The sequence below is a fragment of the Strigops habroptila genome, chromosome 4 (assembly GCF_004027225.2).
Source record: "Strigops habroptila isolate Jane chromosome 4, bStrHab1.2.pri, whole genome shotgun sequence".
NCBI lineage: Eukaryota > Metazoa > Chordata > Aves > Psittaciformes > Psittacidae > Strigops > Strigops habroptila.
In genome coordinates, this window is record NC_046358.1 from 38,244,890 (window position 1) to 38,263,193 (window position 18,304).

The window sequence follows — 18,304 nt, forward strand, 5'->3', positions numbered from 1 at the left end:
CTTTATTTTTTTTTTTTCTTATTACTTTCCCTGTTGATTTCATGAAAAAGTAAGCCTGTCTGGAAGCAGTGTTTTACAGTCTCGGTTGATGAGCTTGAGCCTCCACCAGTTTACTTTCCAACTGCTACTGTTTCTTGAGAAAGAGAGAATAACAATTAGGTTAACATCCACCAAGCAGTTCACCCAAATTGAATGGGCTTTCTGAAAGAGAGGATCTTCCTCTCTGAGGAGTATTTGGAAGAATGGTCTCTTGCCAGAATTTGTAAATGAGAAGTAAAGATGTCCCTAGTCATTTCATACTGCTTGTTCCATAACTGGTATGCACTACCATTCCTGTTAGAACCCTGGGAACAAGTACCTATTTACCTGTGAAAGCTTATACCTACATATAGTGTCATCTTCTCTGTGAGAAATCAAATTCTGCATTTTCAGAGATATTGAAAGACATCTTTCCTTCCCCGGCCACAATTTCACTTTCTGAAATTGCCTTTCTGCTGAAAGCAGCATGGTATTAGCTTTCTTGTACATTGTTGTTCAGCAATGTTCAGCTTGGCACTTGTTCTCTTCATTTTCTCTTTGCTGTGTGCTTGTTGAAAGTCCTCACAGAAAATCTATTCTTTTTCTGTTCATTTTTATATGTTAATAATCTCATTACTGTTTGGTATTTTTGTCTATGTTTGCACTATAATTGAATTAATAAGATTGCAATTAATGATTGAGTTGTCCATTGAGAGATTCTGTGGCTGTCTCTTCTTGTTGTTTGGACCACTGTTTTAGAGAAGCAGCTTTTGTGTGTCACATGCATTTAGCTGGGCTTCCTGAAGAAGCAAGAATTGTGCGATTACACTGTCTGTCTCCGTATGACTGTTCCATGCCCCCAACAATGTTGGAGTCCATTGTTTAATGTCTGATATCTATATATATATATATATAGATACAGGCACACACACCCCATGTAAGAAAACAGAAGGACATTATTTTCTTTGAAGTTTTATAAAAGATATGCCGCTATCTAGTGAAAATTGCATGTATGCAGAGCCCCATGGCAGGGAGGCTTGCAGCTTGAATTCGCAATATTAGACGTCAGCAAATCCATGCAGAAACTCAACCTCAGAAAACTACATGTTTCTAAATAGTTTTGCTTTGAAGTTTTTTGGAAGGAAGAGTTCTTCTTGGTTTATAGGCATTATTCATATTCTTAGCACACAATTGAGTTTTCTACTGATTGTTGTTTACTAGTCTTAGAACAAGTTGAAACCATGTAGTCTCAGTCAAATTTGGATCCACATATGCTGGAGTATCTTTTGGTGCTTCTGACAAGACTCCAGAGGTTCAGCAGATTTTCTGTAATTATTTCTGATTATTCTCTTCCATCATATGAAGATCTCCCCACTCTTTCTTTCCATCTCATTTCCTTTCTTTCCCTCTCTATCCCAGTCTTCCTCACTTTTCCTCCTCTCCATCAGTCTTTCTCACTCTTTCTCTTGATCTACTTTCATCCATCCCCACGTAATGAGCAGAATGGAAGAGAAGGATTTCTTTGAACATCTTTTAAATGTAGTTTACATTATCTTTGTAAGCATGTGGAAAACAAGTGGTCAGTAGCAAGAGGAGAGAGCATGAAACTGTGTGTGAAGCAGTAGTGCCCATCTCTCCTGCATAGAGGTGTTGATTTAAATTGATGGCAAAAGCTTCATTGCCTTTGCCATTTAAAGCAGGTAGAGACCTTTGAAGTTTAGTGATTAAGGTTGTTTACCACAGTTTCTCTTCTGATGACACTGACGTTTTCTGTCAAGTTCTTTAAACAATTTTTCTCTTTACAGGAAAGAGCACTTCACAGCCAATGATTTCGGAAAATTACAATTTTAGGAGACTCACTTTTTCATTCTGTCCCTAAAGTTTAGTTTCTCTCTAATACTGAACTTCATACATAATACTTTTGGGCCCCAGTTACATTTATCTAAAGCTAAAAATAAATAGGTTTGAATTCTTCTATTTTAACATATGCTGACGTGTAGGGAACTATGTGTTGAATATCTTTTTTCTTCTCTTCTGTGATATGACTGTTCTGGCCAAACTCGGCTTCTTATAAGGCTCTTTAGGCAAATTTGAGAAGTGAAACCAAGGCAGTGCAGAAGAAAAGTACAAGTACCTACTCCCTTTTTGCAGATCTCTCACTAGAGGCGACCAAATAGTTGCCTAGAGAGGTTGCTCAGTGGTGATTATGGAAAAATGCCTTTGCACCACTGCCATTCAAACACTTGTATTTTCCTGTCTTAGAGGAAATAATGTTCCTCTAACTATACAGAACTTCCCCTCTGTATGGATTTTCTCAGCTCAATTGGCACATAAGCATCAAAGATTGTCAGTTACTGGTTTGAGCTTTTATTTATAAATTAACTTGTGTGATCTTAAGGTCCTTTCCAACCCTAACTATTCTATGATTCTATGCATCCATAAACCTGGAAAAGCAGTTGTTCCAGGAAAATTTCTGCTTAAATTGCTGGAGAGTAATTTAGGTGAGGGAATGTGAAGAGAAATTTGACTGTACAGAACACTGAAAGTGCTGCAGAACAAACACATTTTAAATTATAGCTCTGTTAATCCATTTACCTATCTGATTTTGATGTTCATCTCTCAGCTGTCCTGCATGTAATTTGTTTTCTTTCAGAGCACCATTCGCAGGGAGATCTGCTTACAGTTTTTCTGTCTTTTCTTGGCCCAATTTGATACGTAAAAGTAGCTCAGTTTTCTTTTAATGCTGTGTTTAGACAACATTTCAGTAGCTCAAGAAAATAGAAAAGGCTTTTAAGGTAACTGTTAAAAATTGCATTTGCAGGCTCTGAAAGTGCTTCTCCAATCCAATCTGCTCTTGGATCCAGATCACAGACACCCTCTCCTGCCACTCTTCATGCAGATCATATTGAGCAGAAGGATCTGCAGCTGGATGAGAAGCTCCACCACTCTGTTTTACAGACGCCAGATGACCTAGGCAATATCTGGAACAGAAAATACAAACCTTTCTTTCTTTTGAATGCAATACAGTGAAGTAGCTAGTATCACATTAGTTGTAAACAATCCTGTAAAAGACTGTTTTGTCTGCACTTTAAAAAATATTTAATTACCGTGATTTCCTTTAAACGCAAACAAAAACCTTTTGCATTTTATCTTGCATTTCATTGGAATTATTAGCAGTGGATTAATAGTCCACACAATTATAATTGTTCTTTTTGATGCTTAGAGTCATGGCAGATTAACCTAGTATATGGCCATGGATTGTTTTATCATTGATTTATAAATAATAAGACATAATTGTAAAGTAATGTTACGATTTCTCATTGGAAGTTTGGTTCATTTCGCTTTCATATTTAAACAAATTTATAATTGCTTCAGCTATGACAGCTATTGAATTCTAGACTACATTCACTTTGTAAATGCAAAGTTCCCATTTTCTCCCATATTTGGTCTCATGGAAACAGAAGAATATCTGATCTGTATTTCAGACCCTTTTCCTTGAAGCAGTCTACTGATGGGCAGAAATATCATCATTTTGCTTTGCACTTTGATATCTACAGCCTAGAAACCATTAGTGTCTCTACCACAGTGGTCCACATGTTCAAAAGAAGAGGCTATGTGATTAGGCTGAGTTCAGATTTAATTTTGATTTTGTATGCCTGTGGGAGCTGCAAGATTTTCCTAAAATCTCAGGAAATGCTGAGGTGTTTTGAAAATCTGAGAGGGGCAGAAAATCTGAGTGTGGCTGTTTAGCTAATTAAGTGTGAGCTGAGTAGACTTTAGCCATCATAATCTATCAAAGTTTTCTTTGTACGGACAAACTAGATTATTCGTCTTCCACATAAAAAAGAACATTCATACGTATAACACCGATGTGTAGAGAAAGCTAGATTGTGGTGCTGTCTTATTGAATGTTGCCTCTCTAGTCATATAAATTTACTGCTTAAAGAACAGCAGCCAGAGGCAAGTTTACTCTCACCTTTCTCTTTAATTTGCAATAAAATACATTCCTAATAGATTCTAAGGAAAATCCTGTTTCCGTTTTATTAGGAAAAATGTAAACTTGAATTGTAATTTTAAATGGAAGCAGGCAAGTGGAGTTCTGGACATTCACTGACTCCGAAGAATGTAAGACAGCAGTTAGAAAAGGAGTGGACTTACTAGGTCCATCAGATCGTATTAGGGCTCCAGTAGTGACCTTAGATGCTATTTATGGAAAGAATATATGACACAGGAGAATTCTTCCTCTACAGAGTTTGATAATTGACATATAGTTAAATCCAGCATTGAAGTGGCTGAATGGGTAAGAAGTATCTTACTCTGAAAGCCGGATCTTTTTTTCCCTTTTGGTTTTAAGAAAGCTATGTAAGAAAAGTTGTGATATAACTATTACATTTTCTGGAGAGATAGGTCTCACCGTACTTTTTTCTTCCATTACAGAAACTAGTGAATTCCCCTCAGAATGTTGCAGCGTGATGGCTGGGGGAACACTTACAGGATGGCATGCAGATGTTGCTACTGTGATGTGGAGGCGAATGCTAGGAATTTTGGGAGATGTCAACAGCATCATGGATCCAGAGATTCATGCTCAGGTTTTTGATTACCTGTGTGAACTGTGGCAGAATCTGGCCAAGGTAAAAGAACTGAACCTCTTCTCCAACCTGACCTGATAGGGCAAGATTCTTCAGAAGAAAAAAACCCAACACCTTATGTATGTCCCTTAAATATTTATCTTTTATTTGTTTGTTTTTAATAATTGCAGATAAGAGACAATCTTGGGATTTCAACAGATAACCTAACTTCACCATCTCCACCAGTTTTAATTCCACCACTGAGAATTCTAACACCGTGGCTGTTCAAGGTAAATTTGAGCACTAAATAGTGAAACAGAAATAAAAGTTTATGTAGGTGTAGAGGAGGTTTTGATGTAATTTTTTCATTTATTAATAATAAATATCATTCTAATACTGTAGGCAACAATGCTGACTGATAAATACAAACAGGGAAAGCTACACGCTTATAAACTCATTTGTAAGACAATGAAGCGAAGACAAGATGTTTCTCCAAACAGGGATTTTTTAACTCATTTCTACAATATCATGCACTGTGGACTTCTTCATGTTGATCAAGTAAGTTCAATTGCAAAATTCAGGTTAATATAAATTTTATAACTAAAAATAAAATTGTTTTATCAGAAATACTGAATGGATTTTCAGCTGAGTAATTGATTTGAAAACAGTTATGTGACTGATACTTTTTTAAACTTTGATAAATTGCCTTAATGTTTTTTGTTGTAATCAGAAATGCGGTTTGTTTTTTTTTTCTGAGTCCATTTCAAGCAAACATGAGGGCAGAAAAGGTACTCTTTCATTTTTTACTGATTGTATATTACAGATTGAAGCATGCAAGAAAGACAAGGAAGCAGATCTCTAAGGTCTACAGTTCTTACTTGCTCCCTGATGTAACATTTCAGCTAGTGGGAAAGTAAATTGTGCTGACTACGTTGGAGTAGTTCATCCAGCAAGTATAGGAACCAACAAAGTGAGGCATACTGAGTATATCTAGTCAGTGGGAGTAGATCTTTTTCATAGGTTTTAATATGAAAAAGTCTGAAAATACTGTATGGCTTAAACACTCTTAAAGGCTTGCATCAGAAGTATGAAAAAGTTGGTTTTGTTATTTTCTTTGAGGAGCAGTTAGAAGCATTGAGAGATCAAAGGTTCAGACAACCCTATTTTCATGAACAAAATAGAACTAGTACTAGTCCAAAATTATTCCACAGATAGCTATGGATAGGACAGACCTCCAGTTTCTGTCCTCTAACAACCAGTTTACACTGCTTTTCTTGTTGGATTGCAAATCTTCCTATAACATATTGCCGTTCTATTGGATATCACTTCGATTCGAAGAAGAAAAATGTTATTTTTTTGCCTATCTCTGAACTTGGGATGTTTTTTAAGAATTAAAACATTTTATACTTTTTCCTAATAGTTCTTAAGAAATTGCATCTTGTATATTAATTTTAAAAGCTTCCTCACTAAGTCTACAAGAACGTAATAAGCTGTGTTGGTTAACTATATAGCAGAGGTGTTACATAACGCTTTATTGTAATTCTTTCTTTATATTTTGGTTCCATACCAATATATGGAAGAGTGTAATACTTACTTTCTTTAAAGTTATAGTCAGATGATACTTGGAGGGGATTAAACATGAAGATATAATAGCTGGCTATCCCACTATATCTCTTTTGTACATATTTAAGTGAATGGTTTATCATCTATAGAACTTTAAAAGCTAGATATAAATGAATATAAAATGTGAGCTGGTACTGACCTTGCACAATATTGTCCAAGCTTAAATGGATCTATATAATATACCGCAGTTTGTTTACATTAATATGAGTATACTTAAGGAATTAATTTATCTTTTTATGCTACTCTACTCAGTAATGAGTGTCTTAATTGCCACAATGCATTTGCTTTCTTTCATTTTTACTGTCTACCTTCAGTAATTACCTGCCTTTTTTTCATTCATTGTTCATCTTGTTGATACTCTTGTTTTTCTTTTTTTCCTTTTCCTTCTGCAAGGATATTGTCAATACAATCATCAAGCACTGCTCTCCTCAGTTCTTTTCGCTTGGTTTGCCTGGTGCCACCATGCTTATTATGGATTTCATTGTAGCAGCAGGAAGAGTGGCAGCTTCTTCTTTTCTCAATGTAAGTATTTATCAGTTAATTCTAATTTATGTATGAGTGGAAAGGATTTGAAAGAAAACTTAGCAGTATTTTTCCTTGACTAGGGTGTTAACTTGAACCCAGAATTCAATTTAATGGTTAGCAAATACCCATACTGTCAGAGGTTTATTCTAGAACACTACACAGGCAAGTCCTCTCCAGAAAATATGTGAAGAATGCAAAAATTACTGTTGAGGCAGAGAGTCTTTTACTTCAGAGTTCTAAGAATTGTGACTGCCATTTATCTGTGCTTTAAAATGTTTTAGTGTCCTTCTGACTGTACCTTTATTTTAAAAATGTATTTATTCCTCCATAGCTCTGCTATGCAACAACTTTGATCCCGTTCGAGAACTCAAATCTGCGAGTGTTAGCACTATTTGAACACTTTTCTGGTATTGCTATCCAGGCAACTTCAGCCTTATATAGTACTGATATGATTACCTAGGTGCTGTTGGCCTTGCATGTCTGTACTCTCTCAAAGCTCCCCAATACTCCTGTCCAATTGTCTATGAGTTTTGACTGTGTCTCACATCATTCCCGCTTTAACCAAATAAAATCCACCCTCCCGCAAAGTACTGTCTGAAGCCTCTGTCAGCATTTTAGGCTGTTACCTGTCATGTCCAGCAATGGCTCATGTCATGTCCTGTTTTCCACATCCTAATGAATGAGCAGAACGTAAGACCTAAGCCTAGTTAGCAGCTCGGTCATTCGTCTGTAGTCCCAAAATTTCTCTGCGTCCTTTTGCCCATCTTGGAAAATGGGACCAGGGAGCGTGCATGAGTAGCAATCTCAAGGGGCTGTGGTCTCGGTTTGCTCAGCTCTACAGAATTTGCAGAAGGAGAAAGGGAATAGCTGTGTAGAGTTTAAGCCATTGTTCTCTTTAAAGGCAGCTAGAAATGTCAGCCAGCTTCCTGATTGCAGTAAGAATATATTTCTCCCCACATTTTTTTCTTTTAGGCACCAAGAGTTGAAGCACAAGTTCTTTTAGGATCTCTAGTCTGTTTTCCCAATTTATATCATGAACTACCAGCTCTTCACCCTAATATTCCTGACATTGCTGTGTCACAGTTTACAGATGTTAAGGTAGGAATTTTAAGAATATTTGAATGGTATTCAGCTACCAAGTATATGTTTAATAATGATGTTTTTACAGGAAATACTAACTAAAATTTTAAGATTCTAATTTTTTTTCCCAGAAATAATTTCAAATAGATTATAAGGCTTAAGATCACATAAAATCTTGCTAAACATACTTTATAATTGCTATTAACTTAATAATAAAGTGTTTCTGTATGTTTGTAGAAGGAAATGATGGGTTATCTCACTGATGTGCAGGTCTCACAGATTTGATCAATGAGGAGATTGAGAGGTTCAAAACACATTATTTAATCCATTGATAATTCACAGTTGGTAAAATCTGCCAGTGTTTAGAAAACCTCTGTACATCAGTCTGTTCTTTTAGACAAAAAGCAAAGATTAATGGAGACGTTATCTTCTCTATCATAACACAGAGTTGAGTAAGGTTCCAGTGTACTGCAACTGGGCCCAGTCTGTGTGTTTAATTGCTGTATGTGTGTCAGGTATGGTTACTATGTCTAAGAAAGGCTCTCCCTGTAAGTTCCCAAACTATTTCAGTTTAGAGGCAAATGATGGCTTGGAAGCTGCTTTATGCGTTGCTCCCTTTTGGAGATTAATTTTGAATTCCTTCTTTCTCATTTCTATTGTATAATGGCTTTTACTTGAGCTTTATTGAGAGCAACCTACAGCTTTAGGGACGTTTCACTGCAGTTGAGTCAAAATTCTTCATGACATCATTCTTAAAGCACTGTAGTAATTTGTTCTGCAGCTACTTCCAAAGACTTTTTAAACCAATGTAATTTTGAAAAAATACTTGTTTAAACCTTAGAGTAATAATTTTTTTCTGTTCTTCAGCACTATTTACAGAAGCTAGTTTTAGGGAGTTGTTGGTTTTGTTTATCCTTGATATTTTATGGAAATATATTGACAAGAATTGAATGAATGGTTCATCAGCAGAAATTAGAACCAATAACCTGTGCGGTATTCTTGAGGGTAGCACAATAATGAGCATCTGGGGCAGACTAGAAGCTTGGAGTAGTGGCAAATAAACAATCTGATCCCAAACCTAGAGACTCAGCTAAGCAACATGCCCGTCTGTGCTATAATAAAGTTCTAATTTTCAAATGCTTCATGTAATGGAGTTCTTAGTAAAGCAATACAAATTTTCCTCTTTGTTTTAGGAACTCATAATTAAAACTGTGTTAAGTTCAGCAAGAGAGGAGCCATCTGGTCCTGCACGGTAGGTCATACAAACAGAGCTTCTAAATTAGTAGCTTTTCTTTATTACACCATTTTGAAGTGGATATATTGGAGAACTTAAAGTTTATGTCTTTTATTCATGGTTTTCTTCACCACTATCAAAAGCGTGGTCCGCCATGTGAATTCAATTCTTTTAGTGAGTAGAGATATTACAAGAACAGACATCTATCAGAACAAATTCTGATTGAGCCCAGAATTCTTTCTCTGATAGTGGCTGATAGGAAAGGGTGTAAATATGGGTGAGGGTATAAGCTGTATGCTTTCTCAGCCTACCCTGATGTTCAGTTCAGGGATTTTGTGTACTAGTGAGTCATTTTTTTACTTTGATGAAGGACAAGATTATTTATGAAGGAGGTATGGTTATTTTTTTATTACACCACGTGATTTAATTTGAACATCAGAAATAATCCAAGGTACGTAAGCACTTCTTTACAGTATGGAAAAGAAGCAGAAAATACTGAGCGAAGCATTAAACTGGGAATAAGTGCTCTGATGCTTAAACCTAAGGGTCTTCATCTAATATAGAACTTCAGAGAAGATATTTACCAGCGTTCTTTTGCGTTTCTTAATTTGCTTAGGATTTTGTTCCTCCTTACCCATGCCCAGAGGCTTTCAGTTACAGAGTCCTGCATATAGGATTGAAACAGGAATCTGTAATGCCTACCAAGGAAGGGTATTCTTGTGTGCCTTATATATTTGGGTAGAGTGTTTATATATGCTCAACTAATTTATTGTCGTTTGACAAATGCAAAATACTAGAACTATATGCCTGAAAAATGTTACTGGAAAAATCAGCTCACTGAACTTTAAAATATTTTGCTGGAAAACCAAGAGCAGTTTCCATCGGCGCGCTTACCTGTTCTTCGGTTTAGGTGGTAGTATCTATCAAGACAAGGGAAGGAAGGAAGGAATGGTCTGAGATAATTTTCATTTCATTTTTCATGTTCTTTTACAAAACTGAATTCTAAAAAACGTTACACTCTCCATTTTGCTTTTGAAAAAGGTGGTTGAAAAAGGTGGTTGAAATCACCTTTTGAAAAAGGTGGTTGAAATCTGTTGATTCAGAACTGTTGGTTCTGAATCTGTTCTGAATCTGAATCTGTTGGTTCAGAATGTTGGTTCAGTGCCACAGGTCCTGTGACACTGAAGTACACAGTATTAGCATCTTCAATTCTGGCAGTGTGGCTGGGAGCAGGAAGGGAACATGCTGCATGTCCCCATATCCTGTCTGGCTGTGAGGGTGTGTTCATGGGAGCAGACGTACATGTGCCTGCCCAGCCTTTCTGAGATACGCTGCCCCAAAAATGCAAAGTTGGACCACAGTGTGTAATAATAATTTTAAATGAAGATTAAAAAGGAATAGATTCCCAGTGTCTCTTTGGGTTACCTGTGCCCCTCTCCTTCATCTGGCAGACAGAAAGTTTATGTCTTCATTGTGGGGGTAATGATGTTCCCACAGCTCCTGAAGCTTGATTTCCTCACTCCTCACTGGCAGTTTATCCCCAGTCTTTTTTTGGTAAAAACTTCTCTCATACCATTTGCTTCACAGCAGTACAGAGTTCACCTAGGTTACTGTCAGAGGTCGTATTTAGGATCTGCATTATGTTTTTGCCGTGTTGGCTCAGCCACTATTAGAGTCTTCATTTCTCTTTGCAGTTTCCTAGGAGAGAACTTAGATTTCTTGAAATTTAGGTACATAGCTTTGTATATCTCTAGCAAGTCTGAGAGCTGTTACTGTTACCCAAGCTATAAATCTCTATTCCTTATCTCTTCCACAGAGGCTCAGTGTTTTGCGTTTCATTACATACTTGACCCAACTGAGCTTCAGGGAAATCAGTTATCTGAAATATGTTCTACTCAGATCTCTGTCTGTAAAGATTAACTGTATTAATCAAATACCACTCCTGCTGCTAACAGTCTGAAAAAGAAGTGATAGGTTGCTGAACTCGGTATTCGTGTCTTGTGCTTGTGCTGTTAAGGCTGATTCTTTAACAACAACATTGTAGCCATGTAACTACACAGCTTTTCAGAGACTGCTCTGAATAACGATAACAAACCTGGTGTTCTTAGCTGAACCCTTACAGACTCCTGGATATTTTGCATGTCAGTGTGTCAGCGGATGTGGAATGGTTCTTAGTAGCATGAGGAAAACTTTTAATAGTAACACAAACTTAGATTTGTATACTCTTCTATATCGTAAAGGTTTATTTTCTGAGTCAGCTTACACAAACTGTCTACATTTATTGTGAAATCCATGCTATGTTCGTATTTTATTTTGTTCAAAAAGGATTGAAACACATATAATGGAACTAGCAGAAGTGTGGATTCTTCCCCTCCCCTGAGGCTGGAGTGTATTTAAAACATTCCTGGCAGTAAGGCAGCTTGCCTAAATGGTCCTAAAAGTTTTCTCAAAGAAGAGTTACAAAATTTTTAGATGGACTGTTCCAATACTTACCTAATTTTTACAGTCAGGTTGGGCTTATGACCACTATACAGGAGAAATCTTTTCTACTGGAAATTAAATTCTTCAGTGACTTACTGCATGTTAGATTTCTTATCATGTCCTTCCATAATTGTGATGTAGACTTAGTGTACCCTTCAACTTTTTGTCCACATGCAATATTTCCCAAAGTTGTTTATTTTTTTTGTCGCTGTTTTCCTAGACTCCCTCATGTTTGTCTTTCTTCTTCAATTGCATTAATCAAAATGTAATGGAGGCAGTCTTGCAACTGAGTGTTCAGTAACAATGTACAAAATAGGGTGGCTCGACAATCTTATTTACACTATCACATAGAATTAATTCCAATATGTATTTTTGCTACCTGTTAGTAGTTTCATGATTCTGAGTAGCCTTAAAATAATTTTTTTTTTACATTACGGGCTTCATAGCTACTTCTGTTTTGTTTCTGTATATGATTTTTGCTTCCCAGATGTAATGCTTTGCAGTTCCCATGACCAGCTTTCATCTTGTCAATTTTGGATTGCTCTCCAATTTTATCCAGAGCATTTTGAATTTTGAAGTTGTTTCCAAAATATTTTGCAGCCTGTGTTCTTGAAGACAATTACTAACTATCTGGAGATTGCTTAAACTAGCTCCTTAACATTTCTGAACAAATTTCATCCATTTACTGATATACTTTTATTCTATTTCCTGATTTTAAATGAAGAAACAACAACGGAAGTTAAAGTATTTAATCACAATATGTCTAATGTCTCTAGCATTCATTTACCCCTCCTCTATACATCCTTTCTTATTGTCAGTCTAAATAAATGTAAATACATATTAATAAATAACATTCCTCTCTCTTGTCTCTGTCTCAGAACCTCTAAACAAATATGAGCAAACTCTCATGCGGGGAAGGAGGAACATCCCACCACATTTTTTTACCTTGTCTTAAGAAAATATATATGGATTTCCCATAGATTGATTTCAGGTAGTATTTTTAATCCAAAAAGCATATAGGGACGTAGGAGTTCTCTTGGATTTTTCAGTTGCTCAGAAGGGTGCTTCCTTTATCTTTTCCTGTGCCTTCACCAGGGTACTTGCTGATTTTTAAATAAGTTATAGCATTATAAAGGTTTTTGTGGAGTTCTTTTCAAAATATTACAAATGTATTTATTAGACCTCAGCAAGACATACCAGGAATCATAAAAATTGCATATTCCTGTAGCATGTTCCTTAACAATTTGTCCTTCAACATTTTTTCATTATTTTACAGATGTGTTGCTCTTTGCAGCCTTGGTATTTGGATCTGTGAGGAGCTAGTTCATGAATCACATCATCCTCAGATCAAGGAAGCGTTGAATGTGATTTGTGTTTCTTTAAAGGTGAGACTTAACACTTTTACAATGGATATTGCCTTTACATGTAAAGATGCTTTGTGTTTTCCAAGTCATGGTCACATTTTATCATCTGTACTTCACAGTCTCATTTTCAATCCTTACAAAAGACTGAATTCAGTTTCACTGATGGATTTCTGAACTGTGTCTAAGGAGATCTTTACCCTTCTTTAATTTTTTTGTTTTCCTAATTTTTGCAGATCTTAATATTTGTTCGTATTTTATGTAATTATTAGAATATTGTTAAAAATACATATTTTCTAGCATTTTGCAGGTTTGCATGTTCATGAGCAATATCTTCAACTTTTTAAATGTTTCCCAATTTGTTTTCAGAACCTTTCTACATGCTCTTTGTTTACATCAAAATTCAATGAATAATCCAGTTTTTCTGTATATACACGTTGATAAAAACCAGGGTGTACACCTATTGTACATGGCTTATGTCAGATGTTGGGGACTAACTTTTCTTTCTTTTCAGCAACAGGAATCTGAAAAGTATCTTAGCAAATCAGATGATCACATCCTGTGAAGCGGGATTTGAGTCTATGTCTAAAATGGGTAGCTGCAGGGCTTTTAGTATTAGACTCTAAATTGCAATTTCCTGTTTTGCGATATCACATTCATCCTTTGCAGCTTCGCTTATACTCTCTTCCAGGGTTTTTCCCTTTTTAATATCCCTTAGCTAGTGTCAAGTTCCTGTTCAAGTTTGGTATTAGGCAAATACTGTTTTTATCTTTCTTCTGCAATTTATCAAAGTTTGAACTATTTTTAATCCTGTCATTCATTGTGATTTCTCTTATTTTTCTTTGACATATTTATTAAACCAATTATTTGTATCTCATTTATATTAAACATAAATTACTTCTTGAATGAGAAGACAAAGATCTTTATATTTCTACTTTGCTTTGCTTTGTGTTGGCAAAAGCATTCAGATAATGTTGGCTTTTTGCCTGTTTGAAGCAGTGGTATACATTCACAATCGAGTTTAATCATGAAAAGAGGAGTTTATAAATATGTTATAAGAGAAATAGATTAGCTCTAATTTGTTACCTAAGCAATCTCCTGGCTTCCAAGTAGATGGAGATTTGAACTCCCAGAATGGATTATTATTTTCAGGAGAAATGAATGGATAGGGAGCTGTAGTCCTAGTCCAACGTACTCATAAATACATTTGAGCAAATAACATTGAATAGAAATGTTAGCAACAATTATATGCCTATTTCTGACATACAGAAGCATATTCAGAACTGTAATCCAGCAGCTCGCTCTGAATGGAGCTAGCACTTCTCCTGGCAGTGTGGCAATACTGCTGTGTATCTGTGTTAGCCTCTGCTGAAGTCTAAGCACAAAGGATTCTAACCAGCCACCCAGACCCCTGCATCTCATGATTGCTCCTCTCAAAAATGCTGTAGATACACCACAAAATTGTGTTGTACAGGCTTAGTTGAATAAGTACTAAACATTGGTTTTTTGCAAGTGTGGGCAAAGTTAAACTATCAATGTGACATCCAGAAAGCAATGGATCCTTGCAAAACCAAACAGTGTGGTAAGACTACCCTTGCAACATCCAGAAAGCGATGGATCCTTGCAAAGCTGAACAGTGTGGTAAGACTAGCCTTCTGATAAGAACCCTGAGAGTTAGGTACAAGGCAGAGTGCCAGTTCATTGAAAGCTTTCTTCTTTTTTCCCCCATCAAGTAACTTTTAAAAAATTTTGACCATAGTTACACCACTAAATGTAAAATATCAAAGTAGTGAATTCTTATGCTATATACATACAGCATTTTCCAGAGATAGAGGACAGCAGGTGAAATGTTTGTATCATGGCATAGACTGTACTAACAGGTCTGAAATTAGTTAGGAGACTTCTCTCCCCTTTTCCTCATTGTGTGCCACTCACTGATTGTCTGTCCCAAACCTTTGATTCTAGCTGCTAACATTTGTTAATGACTAAAATGATTCCTTTCAAATTTTATAAAATTTTACTCTATTCCTCTTTTATTATGTTCCTTATGTTCCAAGAACATAAGGAACTATATGTATAAAACTGCCACTGAAATTCCTTACCACCTTACCACCTAATGTACTTTTATGTGAAATCATGTAGTCATTGTTACTGTGCTGTGTTCTCTTTTCTAGTTTCCAAATAAAACAGTAGCTCAAGTTGCCTGCAGTATGCTGAACATGCTGATACATTATGTACACAGACTTCAAGTGTATCAAGCTGATTCACCTTTAAGAATTATTCAAGTAAGGAATTTTTAAAAATTTGAAAATTTTAATTATTTTAAATGCAATAGTAGAATAGTAGAATTTCCCTGAAATTAAAATGCTAGAATATTGACAAGTCTGTTTCACAAAATGTTGAATTAGTATAAACATAATCTTACGTAACATGAACAGTAGGGATTCATATCACACTTACTTGCTGACTTCAATATTAAAATGTAAAATGCCTATGTCATACTTATTTTTTCTCAGCTACAACTACTGTCATTATTTACATGAGAATTGTGAAGAAAGTCCAATTTTTTTAATAATAATATCTTCAAATATGTTTATTTAAGTTTAGTGAGAAAGCAATTACTTAAAATATGGATCTGCAGTTGTATTTTGCATATGCATTAAAGAGTTTCTGTATAAATCAAAAATCATTATTTTGAATACACTTTAAAGAACAAGGAAGTAGACTATGGCCTCTGCAACTCTGAATCAGAGAGCAATTACAGAGGTCTCCCAGGTAACTGGAAGGGCAACCGTGTGGAAGCTTCTTAAGAAGTATAGCAAGCATTTCTCTGCTCCTCTGCAGTCACGTTGATCAAGAGGCAGGATGTTTACAAATTCTAGTAGTTCTAAGAACTGTTGGAGCTCAGATAGCCCCATACGCAAACCCACATCCTGCACCCTATAGGTGTGTTGAATCAAGTTCTCTTCCTGCCTGAATATTTGGAGTAGCTGTATAATTTCATTGCCCTTAATGCACCTACATCAGTCAAGCAGAACATATTCCTTCAACGTCTTCTGTGAAACTCAATTAGAAGGGTTTTATTAAAAAAAAAAGAAAAGGGGGCAGCAAGGAATATGGTAATTTTTTTCAAAATAACACTAACAGAATTTAACCACGCATCTAGTATTATGTCACATTTACCTGTTTAAAAATCTGTTTTAAACTTAAATATTTAGATTATATTTTAAAAGAAACCACGCTGTATTTTCCTCAGATTCTGATAGCAACTATTACACATCTGCTACCCAGTACGGAAGCTTCCTCTTATGAACAGGACAAGAGGGTAAATATTTTTCATTTCTTTTTAATGTGTCAATTTAATTACAAAGATGCACGACATAGCTTAGGTTTTGTAATAAAGTTATGTTTTAAAGCAAGGATTCAGCTTTTTAAGTATCATACAGTATAGTCTTTCCAGAATTACGGCAGTATTGTTTGTGCTAGTGAATTTCTGGAGTATCAGTGGGAAAATATGCATTTAAAATTACTTGAGATTGATTGTTTTTAATAATTAGAGTCTTCTTTTTCCTTACCTCTGTAAACTTACAAGCAAAGTAAGCTTGTAAGTTTAGCAAAGACTTTTCAAACTTGTCTTACAGTAAAAATATATTCTCAACTCAGAGTACATTGCAAAATACATATAAGGTCATGATTTTTTGCTCTTTCCGTTGTAAGTACATTTTTGAGCAAGATAGCCTATAATCTTCAGGTGAATTTGATTGTTGCAATCCTTCAAAATGATTGCTATCTTTTTGTATTTTCAATGGGCCTGAGCTGCCTAGCTAAGATGGGCTCTTTCTTTACCTGATACTCTCAGTAGTACTTTCTGCCTCCTGAAAGCTGTGTCTATTCTTAATTATTTGGCTTTGCTCTAGGACTGTGGGACTCATTGGTCATTTAAACTTGGGCACTTTGATCCAGTTTGTTGTTAGCAGCTCTCGTGTTCTGGGCTACACTTTCCCACAGGAGCTGGCATTGATCTGTTACTCATTTTGGCCTCCAGAGCTCCATTTTGCCTTTCCTATCTGCAAGAAGTTAGGAGCTGTTGTAGACTACAGTGGTCTGCCAAGCTAGTCAGCTTTCCACTTGAGGATGCTTCCGATAATGGAAAATTTTTCCCATGAACTAATGCTGGTGGTACGTCAAATATCATACAAAAATTTGCTTACCTAGTTTGACAAACGTAGTCCTAATGGGTTTCATAAAAATTGGTTTAATATAAAAATACTCAGAACTCTTCATCATGAGGCTTATTATTTGGTGTCTCAGAGACAAACTCGTATTATGTGAAATGAGTATGATGTTTATATGTCATTTATTAGTAAACAAAGTGGATTTTCTTCGAGAGACTTTTATTTAACTTGGGAAATACTTTAGAGAATCTTGCAGCTATACACTGAATTGTTTCTTCCACAGCTCTTTTAAAAATAAAAAATAATTATTTGAAGCCAGTAAGTTATTGATAATTTGGTGTGTATGTGTGTCTTAATCTAATTCTATTCTACAGTCTTTAAAAACATCCCCTAGGGGGAGTCGGTTCTTTTGCTGACTGAGTAGCCTCCAATACAGAAAGCAGTTGGATTTCTTTCAGATGATACCCGGTGCTGCGTAGCATTATTGACATATTGTGAAGAAAATTCTGAGTTATTTATACACTACTAAATGCAGCTGAAACAGTTCAGTTTTGCATAATCCTTGATTCACTTTACAGTGAGGTTTACATGCAGAATGGCAGATCAGCCTCAGTTTGTACCTGTGTTATCTGTCATTCTAAAAACAGCACCCTGCAAATCAATTTTTAAAACATGGATATCCTCTTCAGCACAGTATCTGCTCACAGACTCACCACGATGAGAAACTGTGTATGGATGTTTGTTACGTATCTCAGTAGCCAAAATTTTCACTGATGCTATAGGTTTTGAAGGTACAATAGCTTTTAAACTAGTATGACCTGCCATTACTGAGTAACGTTGACTCTACCAAATTGAAAAAAGAAAGTAAAACAGAGAAGTAAAATGCAGTGATAAATGTGAAATAGCAGGTGCTGGTTTAATTGATTTTTAATTGAAAGTGTTTGTTCCAGTTGGTGGTTTCTTTACTTCTGTGCTTATTGGATTGGATAATGGCCTTGCCATTAAAGACCTTGCTGCAGCCTCTTCATGCTACAGGAGCAGAAAATGATAAGACTGAAAGATCTGTTCTTAATTGTATATATAAGGTACATGTTTCTTTACTCGCTAAATGAGAATTTCTGTGTATGGAGGTAGTGTCAGTTTTCGTGAAAATGAAGACAGAAGTTATCTGCAAGCTGACCTTGATTCTACTGCTGAAATGTGGAGTGCTGCTTAGTTCTTGTACATTTTACCATAACT

At 35.8% G+C, this 18,304-nt stretch overlaps 1 protein-coding gene across 13 annotated transcripts in view; it reads left to right on the plus strand.

Moving 5' to 3' along the window:
• RALGAPA1 (Ral GTPase activating protein catalytic subunit alpha 1) overlaps positions 1–18,304 on the plus strand; it is a 128,559-nt gene that overhangs the window by 55,933 nt on the left and 54,322 nt on the right. For 11 of the 13 annotated variants that reach the window (XM_030481881.1, XM_030481876.1, XM_030481877.1 and 8 more), the window contains 11 exons: positions 2,840–2,992; positions 4,456–4,649; positions 4,778–4,876; positions 4,989–5,144; positions 6,603–6,731; positions 7,707–7,832; positions 9,008–9,066; positions 12,806–12,914; positions 15,065–15,175; positions 16,147–16,215; positions 18,016–18,150. In XM_030481881.1, coding sequence (XP_030337741.1) covers positions 2,840–2,992; positions 4,456–4,649; positions 4,778–4,876; positions 4,989–5,144; positions 6,603–6,731; positions 7,707–7,832; positions 9,008–9,066; positions 12,806–12,914; positions 15,065–15,175; positions 16,147–16,215; positions 18,016–18,150 — 1,340 coding nt within the window. The remainder of the gene's footprint in view (positions 1–2,839; positions 2,993–4,455; positions 4,650–4,777; positions 4,877–4,988; positions 5,145–6,602; positions 6,732–7,706; positions 7,833–9,007; positions 9,067–12,805; positions 12,915–15,064; positions 15,176–16,146; positions 16,216–18,015; positions 18,151–18,304) is intronic. The other 2 variants (XM_030481879.1, XM_030481887.1) reach the window with 1 other exon arrangement.